Source organism: Heterocephalus glaber, unplaced genomic scaffold, assembly GCF_053883595.1.
Source record: "Heterocephalus glaber isolate CG9 unplaced genomic scaffold, H.glaber_assembly_v1.0 deba00001446, whole genome shotgun sequence".
Taxonomy (NCBI): domain Eukaryota; kingdom Metazoa; phylum Chordata; class Mammalia; order Rodentia; family Bathyergidae; genus Heterocephalus; species Heterocephalus glaber.
Window position 1 is genome coordinate 9,496,634 of NW_028258298.1, and position 10,795 is coordinate 9,507,428.

Sequence of the window (10,795 nt, forward strand, 5' to 3'; positions counted from 1 at the left end):
CATCAGCTACTTTAGGATCTGTCCCTGCATGAGTCTCCTCCCTCATCTCTTTTCCTCAGCTCTTAAAATCTTCACCATAGCCACACCTAGCTGCTTACTTCTGAGGCCATGCTTGAGTCTAATAGTTTCAGGAGAGAAAATGTTAGTCTTAAGCAACTAAACCAGATAGCAAATATGACAACATTGTGAAAAAATAAATGTTCCACAAATGTTAGATAATATCACCATATCACCTGAACTATTGTGAGCAGGCCGATTGGGGACAAGACTGGCAGGCCTCCTGCAAGCAGCCATCCCAGTGAACTGAACAGCCACAGACATGTGGAGAGAGTGGAGGCTGGCTACCACTTGTCTACCAGCTGTAACTGAGGTCACTGGAGAGCTCATTAGTGTCTGGATGGAGTAATAAGCAAGCATTGTCTTGGCCATCCTGGTCCTCACACTGGAAGCAGGAGTTCTGGAGGAATCCAGGGCAGCAGTGAGTGGTGCTGAGTATGCAAACACATAGCTGCTTTCCCTGCCCACCTCTCATTGCCTCTTGTGCTCACGACCCCACCCCACTGGCCCATCTTAGCAGTCTTGACAGCTGATGCCCCATCACTTGAGACTTCTGAGCTGTTGTGTGATATTGTTCACTGCACCAGCTTGGTGACCCCAGGAATCATTCCAGAGAGTCACAACCAATGGAAATACCCAAGCCCCATGGGGAACCAACTCCTCCTTCCTTCCTGTCTACATGAGTTTGCTATGACTGCCATAACAAATCCCCACATGCTGGGTGACTAGCCCAGCAGAAATGCATTGTTGCACAGTTCCAGAAGCAAGAAGTTGGCAGGGTTGCTCCTTCTGAGGCTGCAAGGGAAACACCTACTCCAGGACCCTCTCTCCTTGCCTTGTAGATGGCTATCTTCATGTTCATGTGGTGTTCTCCCTCTTATACATTTCTGTCCCCAAAGTTTCACTTTGTAAAGACGCCAGTCATATTGCATTATAACCTCATCTTAACTTGATCACCTCTGCAAAGTCCCCGTCTCCAAATAGCATCCCATTTGGGGTTTGGGGATTAGACATCAGGGTGTGAATTGTGGGTGTTGCAATTCAGTGTCTAATACTGCCCTAGCCCAGATCGCTGATGTCTGCTGTCTGTTCTCTGGTCTGACTCAATTTGTAGCATCTGCAGCCCTGCAATCTGACAGCTCACCCTGAGAACTAAGGCAGAAATAAGGTTTAAATTCTAGGCTGAGCACCATCCACAGCGAAAGCTTTGGTCTTGAATTGTCATTTTATCATTTTACTTCTCTGAAACCAAAATGGAGGAAATAATATCTGCCATGCTATCGTCACAAAGCTACTGTGACCATCTAACAAGACAGTGAATGTTGCAGTGTTGTGAAAAAATAAGTACCTCACAAATGTGAAATAGTATCATTGTATCTTTATTATCACTAGTAAGAATAAAGGAATTCTAAAGCTAGAAAACGGTTCTTCTATACCCTCTGGAGCTGAAGAAATCTATTCCATTTACAAAGCCATCCCTTTTTATTCCTCTCAAGAGGAAATCCTACAATGATCCCTAGTTGTGAAACAGTTCCCTCTTCCAATGAATTACAAGTTTCTCTCACTCTGCAACCATCCTCACCTAACCTAAGTGCTCTGTGCTACATTTAAGCCCACCTGTTTTCATTCTGACCTTGGTTGGGGAGAACTAATCATTCTCCAATATTTTTTAATCAGTCCTTTCCTCAAGTCAGCAGATTTTTCCTGAGCACTTGTCACATACCAGGCACTGTGCTTTGTGTTAGCAGATCAGAGCTGGAAAAGGGAGCTCTGTGAGCCTTCTGCTGTTCACAGTTGAGAGGCCAAGCATTCCTGGGGTGTTGTCTTCCCTTCTCCCTAAGAAGCATCCAATCCCTAAGGCTGTTTCCTTGCATAGGCAGTGCTGCCTAAGCTTCAGTTTTCCTCACACTGTGCCCTCCACACCCCATCTGCAGGTGACCTTGAACTTCTTTATTATGAGCTTTCTCTTTAAGCCAGGACTCCATTCATGTCAGTCATTTTCCATGAATGCTGTCTGCACATATGGGTGGTTTTGCTACTGATGAAGCCAAAGATGGCAGCCCCAAAGCCTTCTCTCCAATGGAAGTCCCTATCATCTTGTGGTTCCAAACAGACATCTGTAATCCAATTCCACCATCCATCTCAGGGCCATATGACAAAGAAGGTGATCCTGCGGGTTGTTCTTCCTCAAAAAGTGACGTGTTCTATTCTTTCTGTCCTATTCTGTCATCTCTCATCTATTAGCCTAGTTGGTGGAGCTTCCCAAGTCAAAGTGGCTACTTCCTGCTTCTCCCTTGTTCTCTGAATGGTCTTTGACAAAACCCCACTTGCCCAGCTGTGTTTCCAGATTTTCCTCCCATCCCCTACTTCTGTCCTGAGGCATGCTTCCACACGTGGACTCAATGATCTCTGCTTTACTTCTGCAAACCTCTCCAAAGAGCATCCCAAATTTTTATATATGCAAAACTAGCTAATTCTCACTTCTCTTATCCTCCAACCTGCTCCTCCTTGCAGAGATCCCAGTGGCTTCTCTGCAAAGACTCAGTCCAAGAGCCCTCTCACTTAATAAATTTCTCCAGTGTGCTTATTAGCGCCTTGTAATGTAGCCACCTAAATAATTAAGACTAACCCACACGTGTCAAATTAAATGAGCCAAATACATTGAGAAATTACCTTGTCCTCGATTTCTTTTATTAAGCAGGGTTTTTTTAACTTCTTTTCCTGCTCATTTACAAAAATCAAACATGGTCAGGGAGACTCTTGCTTATAATAACTGTGTGCACATGTGGCCTCTCCTCTGTCAGTCACCCTGGGGGACAACCTAGTATGTGACATTTGAGTCACATAGGATAGCCAGCATTAGTTTCCCAGGCTCTAAATAATCTTTAGGAGAATTCCTCCCCCTCCCCCATTTGCCCAGTCTGCCTAGACCAGCAGGAACACTGTCCATATCCATCTAACATCCTTTGTCCTCTTTCCTCAGTTCTCCCCTGGGCTCCCTCCTGGGCTCAATCCAGGAACTCAGATTCCCTTTCTCATTAGCAGCCACTGCTGATATGCTTAGCTGGGCATCAGAAGTTGGCGCAAATGTAATAGGAATAGTCAGAAATTGCATCATTCTGGTGATGGACAATATGCCTGCAATTCTAATGGGCTGACTAACTGCAGGCTGCTGGACCCCAAGGCTTCAATACAGTCTCGAGCAAAGGGCCATTGTTGGCTGCAGCTTAGCACCTCTTCGAAGCTTGTGCTTCTGCTGGCCCCCTCCTGGAATGTTGCATTCCTGATTCTTGGAGGTGGTTGTTAGAAAGAATCCACAAATATAGTGAGTAAACATCAAAGGGGCTTTGATCTACATGGTCCTTGACAGAGCAGGAGCCCCTAAAGAAAAGGCCAAGGCTTTGGATGGGAGAACTTAACATCGTCAATTCGGGTACCTGAGAATCGAGGCTGTTTGAAGTGGGGGCCGGTTGACTGAGCCTTCAGATGAGTGAGCAAGTGTGCAGGGGAAGGAAGAGGAGCGAGTGCCTTTGGAAACAGCAACCTCAGATCTGCCTCTCTGCGCTTCCAGATAGTCAATAAGCCCCTTTAAAGAACTGGGAGATCAAAGCGGGCAAACTCCCTGGGCTGTGGCATTCTCCCATCGCCTGCCACGCTTTGTTTTTCCCTGGGGCATGAGCCCCAGAGCTTGACTTGTCTGCCTCTCATGGGCCCTACACTCCCTTTTATCCTGCCACCTTGGGAGGGTGCAGCTGCACAGCAGAAGAGAAAGGAGACGTAGGAGGAGGAAGGGACCCAATCTGTCTGTCCCTGACAGCAGAGACACTGACTGTGGCCAAGAGATGCATTGTGGCATGTCTCTCACTGGGACCCTCCTTCTCTGAGAAATTGAAGAATGAAGCAGCCAGGTGCCCAGGAATCCTGACAAGGCCTGGGGGGAGCTACGGTCACATTCCCAATTTCAGAAATCAAACGCTTTAGCCATTTTCCCAGTCTCTGGCAGTTGTCACCTTTGTGTAACTTCTAAGCAAGGAGGTGGAGGTGGAGAGTCTAAAATAATCAAGGGCAGTCATTTAACGTCGTTAGGCCTCAGTTTTCCAATCTGTGTCTTGTGAGTAACAATTGCCCATTGGCCTATCTCCCAAGGTTAAAAGGAAAAGCAGGTATGAAAACACTTCAGACTCATAAAGTACTTGAGACAAATCAGGATTAGAGGATAAATACCCGAGAGGAAAACTTGGAGGCAGATGTACTCCAGTTCATGCCTACGTAGAGTAGGCACAGATTTACAAAATGCACCACAAGAAAGGAAGGAAGGAAGGGAAAGAGAGAAGGTGAGAGAGAGGGAAGGAGGGAGGAAGGGAGAAGAGAGTCCCTCACATTTGCTACCTGGATTGTTCTATTTTGTTTGTTTGGTTGGGTCAAAGTACTATGGGTCCTTGCATTGCTTAACTATCCCAACCTTGGGATCTGAATCCATACATGTAATTGCTGAACAATGATGCTGAATGGTGCCTCATATAGGAATGCACAGAAACACCCAGCCCCATGAATGCATCCAAAAGGTAGAAAGAGGTCTTCTGCCTAGACCCCAGCCCCTGTGTCTTTCCCAAACTCACTCCATCACATCTTCCTCCTGGGTCACCTACTATAGGTGGTTGCACTGTTCCATCCTGGATGTCACTAACTGGATCTGTCTCTTTTCTGACAGGTCTGAACACAGTCCCAGTGAGGTCTGGGCATATTCCCAAGCCTGGGGTATAAAGGGCATCAGTAGCTCAGAGTAATGTTGATGAGCATGGAGAGTCAGGCTGTATAGGTTCAAAGTTCCAGCTCTGCCACCTGCTACCTCTTTAAGGCCACTTAGTTAATACATTTCTAAATGGAGGTGATATAAAATGGGGCTAATAACAGTACATAGCTCACATGATGTAATGAGAATCTAGTAAGAATTATCAACAAAATTATGCCTAGAATGTAGCGAGTGCTATATAAATATATATACATATATATGCTTGTTATTAATGAAGCAGATCTATTTTAGGAGCAATAACTGCAGCCCCCCACAGAATGGCCTCTCACACCTTGGCCACTCCCAACTCACCCACTTGTGCTTCTCTTTTAGAGCTGGGCCTCCAGAAGAGAGGATGCTGTCTGGTGCTGGGCTACATGGCCAAGGACAAGTTTCGGAGAATGAATGAAGGTCAGTGGGAAACTCCCCACCATCTTATGGGTAACATGGAGGGAGGAAGCTATTTCCTATTGTTATGCCACAGAGGAACCAGGAAAAGGAACCTGGGATAGTTCAGAAAAGAGGGAGGACAGTTCAGCAGGATTTCCATGAAGCTCTTTATACAGTAATGTCAGGGAAAGCAGCTAATGTCTGAATCACAGGATGCTGATTCATAGCATTTTCCTTATGCCCATCTTCCCACCTTCCTTTGTATTCCCTATTTCTCTTCCTCTCTCTTCCCTACCTTTGTTCAGCCCAATTAAATCTACTTCTGTTATCTTCCTACTCCAAACTTCTCTATCCTTCTTGCCTATCATTCATATTTCTTGAATGCCTATCCAGATAAATAACATCTTACAGAGCACTTTGGAGTATACTAGTTACAGTGTCTTTATTCTCAAAGGGCTTATAGTTGGAAATCTGTCTTCTTTTCCAACCCAGTGGCCTACCACTCCCTCTTACTCACGGACCACTCTGGCCTCCTTTTGCACTGGGTCTCTCCTCTGGGGTTTGCCTGGATCATGAAAGACTTATGGAAGGTATTGACATTGACGTTCAAGCTGTTGAGGAGTGCTGTCACTTATGGGCCTGGTGTAATAAAGAACCAATCCTCTCCATCCCCAGCCATCTGTCTTTGTGCAGCTAATAACCCTTTTCATCAGATGCCACAGACTGTTTGTCAGGATTCAAAAGTAGATAAACAATGGCCAGGGATGCCATTTATTCATTAAAGTCAGACAAATGAAGCCTTGGCTTTCCACCAGCCCAGCTTGCCATGCACTGGGCCCTCTGTCTGGAGGTTCAGAGCCCCTGTAGCCTCATTCCCATTCCAGGAAAGGAGGAAGAAGTTCACCTCTGTCAACTCTTCCCCCAGAGATAAAGCACAACATAGTTCCAGGGACTGCTTCCTGCACTCTGCAGCTGACTCTTCCCAACCCCTTGTCCATGAAACCCACACTTCTGTGTGTACCACAGATCTGAGCCCTTACCAGCTATGGGCCTATCACCAGCACCCATCATGGTGACAGTCTGATCAGACCTAGGCCAGCATAGTTAAGCTCAGGAAACAGTCACCTCCCCGACTTGCCGCCTGTCTGCAACAAAGCAGCAGCCTCCAGAAGACACTTCTCATTTGTGGGAGACCTATGACTGAGCACAGCCAGGGGTGGGGGCAGCATATCTCGTGTCCTGCTCATCAATCTCTTTCATCGACTTTTTTCTTTCTTTTTTAGTCACCCCCTCCCTTCCTAGCACCCCTGCCTTGACAGGAGTGCTCAGCAGTAACTTCTAATTTGTGGGAGCTGACAGCGTACCTCTGTCCGTGGTGCTGAATAGACATGTTCTCTCTCTGGCAATGCTCATTAGAGAAACCGAACGGAGGTTCATGGGAATTGGAGAAGCCAAAGAGTCAGGAGGCAGACTTTATCTGAAACCCAAGCTCCAGGTGTCTGACCCCAGCTTCTTGATGACCAAGGAGACAAGGTGGTGAGCAAGATGAGCCAACACGTGTGATGAGCTACATGGCTCAACTAATGAGAAAAGGAAGACAGGATATGAGCACGCTGATAAAGTGGGGCAGAAGAAGAGATAGGTCACCAAGCTTTGGCTCTGGAGGGTGGAAGACATGAGGGGCAGGGGAGGGACGGACCAGCTCCACTCCAGACAGCGTTGCCACTCCAAGGGCCACGGTACATGTTTCCCTCTCTAGAGCTCACATGCCCAAACTCCAACACATCTTCAGATAAGAAAAAGCATCCACACTCATGGGGAGCTGTTTTATGGTTTACAATTATCTCATACCAATACTCAAAATAGACATAACTCCCACATATTAATAATTGAATTGGAATAGCAGCCGTGACATAGATCAAAAAATAGAAATCTGTCCATGCCACATAACACACCTTGGTGTACATTGAACAATTGGCAAAGTAATTATTTTTCTCTCACTTGCTGGAATTCGTGAGATATTGGAACAATTAGCTGCTTCCTCCATTAAAGTGGTTAGCATTATATTTCCAAGTCAGAATAAATATAAAAAACCTACTTGTGCTATATTAAAGCATATTTGTTTTGTTTAACAGTATCTAATAGGGTGTCTGTCACCCAAGGAGAAGTGGTCCCCTAGTTCATTTATTTTCCTGTTAATTTGCTAATATCTTTTTTGTTTTCTTCACCCTCTACTCCCCCCTCCTCACTACATTCCAAAAAAGAGCAGCTTGAGAAGGAACAATAGGAAAATAATGAATGAACAGAAGCTTTATATATCTGGGGTTTATCATAAGTTAGAGTAATCACAATTGGTGCTGTTAAACTACACAAAGCAATAAAAAGAAAACACTATACAAAGATCATTTAAGGAGGCATGTGATAGTCAATGAGGGGTTTTCTCTGAGAGTGCTTAACAGCTTCTCAGAGAAAATCTGCAGCATTCACAGGAATGGAGGTGGTTGGCAATGGAGGGAGTGTGTGTGTGTGTATTCTTTCCATTTTGGACTCAACACATCTGAGACACCTAATGCAGATATGAACAAAAATCAACAAAGAGCAGACAAGAAACGGGGGGATAAAGACAGGCTGGGCATGAGAATATCAGATTTGCCTGACATCATTGTCCTCATTTGATTAAGAACACAGTGCTTTAAAGGAAACACTGTAAGGACATCATTTATTTATTTATTCATCAAAAATTCATTGAATACTATAAAAATGATACCAATTTTTCATAATAAGTGCCAGGCATCACAGTAAGCACTAGAGCTATAGAAGTAAATAAGATATAGTCCCTGCCTTCGAGATGGTGGCAAGAACACTCAGGTACATCTCAGTGTAAAAGTCACCTCTACAAAGGAATCATGCCCTACACATGCCCTACATGCCTTATCTAAGTTAGATACCCCTCTTCTGCACCATACACTCCACTATGACAATTAGTCTACATATTGTTTGGCACCCATTTCAACATGCAATTATATAGTGAATTTCTTTTTTTTTTTCCCCAACTCTCAGGTGTCTGTTCCCAGGGAGCTCTTCCTAGGATGCCGGGGCCCAGGCAGGTCAGTGGGACTAAAGCAAGGATCCCCAGGGGTAGCCTCCCTGTTTTCTACACCAGCTCTCTTACCTTACCCCATGCACTGTTGAGCATGTATTCAGGCATCTCTAGGCATATATTTCCCATCACATCTCTTGTTCCTTCACCCCTCATCTCCAACACACACAACAGAGAGGGAGGGAGGGAGGGAGGGAGGGAGAGAGAGAGAGACAGAGAGAGACAGAGAGAGACACTTTGTCTGTCTTTCCCAGCTTTCCTCCAATGACTCTTTGGCTTGGATATTCCAGAAACACTTATCTTCTAGTGGATCTTGCTCTCCCAGAGCAGGTCCTATTCCTAGACAGAACAGAAAGCTGTTGCATGGTATCAGATGAAGGTCTCCTTGTTCCTTCATGTTGGAACCATAAAGAACCCCTGAGATAGTAAAGCAACCTGCTAACTCAGCAGAGCCCAGAAGCCTTGAGCCCAGGGTCAACAGGAAGTAGTTGAAGAGCCAGGACTGCAGCCCAGGTCTGTGGGTTTGCAGGACTCTAGGAATTCTGAACGATGAGGTTGAGACCATAAACAGGGAGGGACCCCTTAACACTTTAGCTTGGCTTGGTTTTCAGGGTAACTGAAAAGGGAGAAAGAGTGACAGGGCAGAACACAGGAGAGACTTGGAGCTGGGACATGGACTGAGGAAGACAACCCTAAGGAACCAGAAAATTCATTAGGCACCTCCAGAGAAGGAGAAAAGAGGAAAAAGATGTTCAAGGGAGGAGAGAGGAGACAAGAAACCCTTGACCGGCCTTCCAGAAGCCCCTGAGGCTAAGGTGAACTGCACAGGAGGGCACATGGGGTGCCCTGCCATCTTCAGTGATTTCCTAGATTTTCAGGGTCATTGTGACCAGCTGCTTCTCTCAGCTCAGTGAAAGGGGTGCAGAAATGTCCCTCGGACTGGGGAAAGAAACACTCTTGAGTGATTAGCTAAGGCAGCTGATGCTCACCAGAGATTCTGGGCTCCTGTGGAATGTGCTGGCATACCCAGGAAGGAGAAAGCTGGCTCCACATATGTCCAGCCCCCAGCAGGCTCTTGCATGGCCCCAGCTCCTAGGGCACCATTGCCCTAGTTCAGACTCCGACTGCAAATACACCTCCTCCATGATGCCCATCCTCACATCTCAGCATCATGATGGATGATGGAAATCTGGTGTTTTCAACGACCCTGGAGGTCTCTGTAATGATGTGGAAGCCTTTCTTTCTTTGTGCATCCCAGTCCCTAATCCATAAAAAGTCTAAACTTCCACTGGCCCCTGCTTACTCACTAACAGAGTTGGTAAGAAATGCAGTTGAGGTACATAGTGGAAGGCACACCTAAGAGTAAGGAGCCAGACATGTGAGCTTGTCTCTGGCAAGGCCCTGGACATCTGTATTTCAACTGCCTCATGCATGCATGAAATTGAATAATGTCAATAAAGACCAGCTGTAGGTTCCTAAAATGTGATAATGTTAGACTCTAGCTTGGCTCTCAATATCCTGCCCACACCTGCTCTCACCACCCATCTTATACTTTCAAATGCCCTGTTCACCAAAGGAACCAGTGCTAGGAAGTTGACTGGCTTTGCTTAGCAATCTCCAAACACCGATTCATGTTTCTTTCTCTTGTCTGTCTTCAAAGAGCCTGATCAGAGCCCTGTCCACTGTACACTGGGTGGCAGAGAGGCATCCAGTAGCCCTGAAAATGAGCTGCACTTTTTCCAGAACAGAGAGGAAGCAGGAGTAGGGTGGCTTGGGCCTGTCCCCTGGAGACCTGAGCCCGGGAAGAATGCACCTCACTAGCCTGGGAAGCTCTTCTCGCTCAGACAGCCTGCCTCACACTAAGGGGACACAATTATTTTCCTGAGACCATTCCTCCACTGCCCACCAGAGCCCCCAGGATATTGGCTAATACTGTCATTTTGTTAGTTGGGGCTTTGGGGTGCATTTTTTTTTCTTAATTCATTTTTCTTACTGATGTGTTTTCTTCCACTGGGGCTGCAAAGCTGGTTATTTGTATAATGTCCCTGTTTATTATTTATGGCAAGACTCAGATTTCCAGGGCACTTTATGATTGTTATTTAATTCACTCAGTGTTTTGGAACAAGAGACTTGCTGTTTCCATTCTCCTGCCACAATCTGATGGAGGACTTCAGAACTTTGTTCCAGGTTGATTCCTCTGACCACCATTCCTACAAGGAGACCTGTTTGTCTAAGGCTGGGCATTTCCTTAGGCTGCAGACCCTGACAAGTTCCTGTTTAGATTTCCCTTTCTCTGAAGCCTGCATCCAATCCTCACCAAGCCCTGGGAATTTACCTCCTGAATGCTTTTCAAATCCACCAACCTCTCTGGGTCTCAGGTCCGTCATGTCCAACCACCACCCACACCCAATTCATCTTCCACACACGTGGCCGGATCCACACTTCAAAATCTAATA

General features: G+C 46.0%; 1 protein-coding gene across 6 annotated transcripts in view; it reads left to right on the plus strand.

Moving 5' to 3' along the window:
- The window catches only part of Kirrel3 (kirre like nephrin family adhesion molecule 3), a 584,234-nt gene that overhangs the window by 448,261 nt on the left and 125,178 nt on the right, over positions 1–10,795 (plus strand). For all 6 annotated transcript variants that reach the window (XM_087214246.1, XM_021242765.2, XM_087214242.1 and 3 more), the window contains one exon: positions 5,183–5,260. In XM_087214246.1, the coding sequence (XP_087070372.1) occupies positions 5,183–5,260 (78 nt within the window). The remainder of the gene's footprint in view (positions 1–5,182; positions 5,261–10,795) is intronic.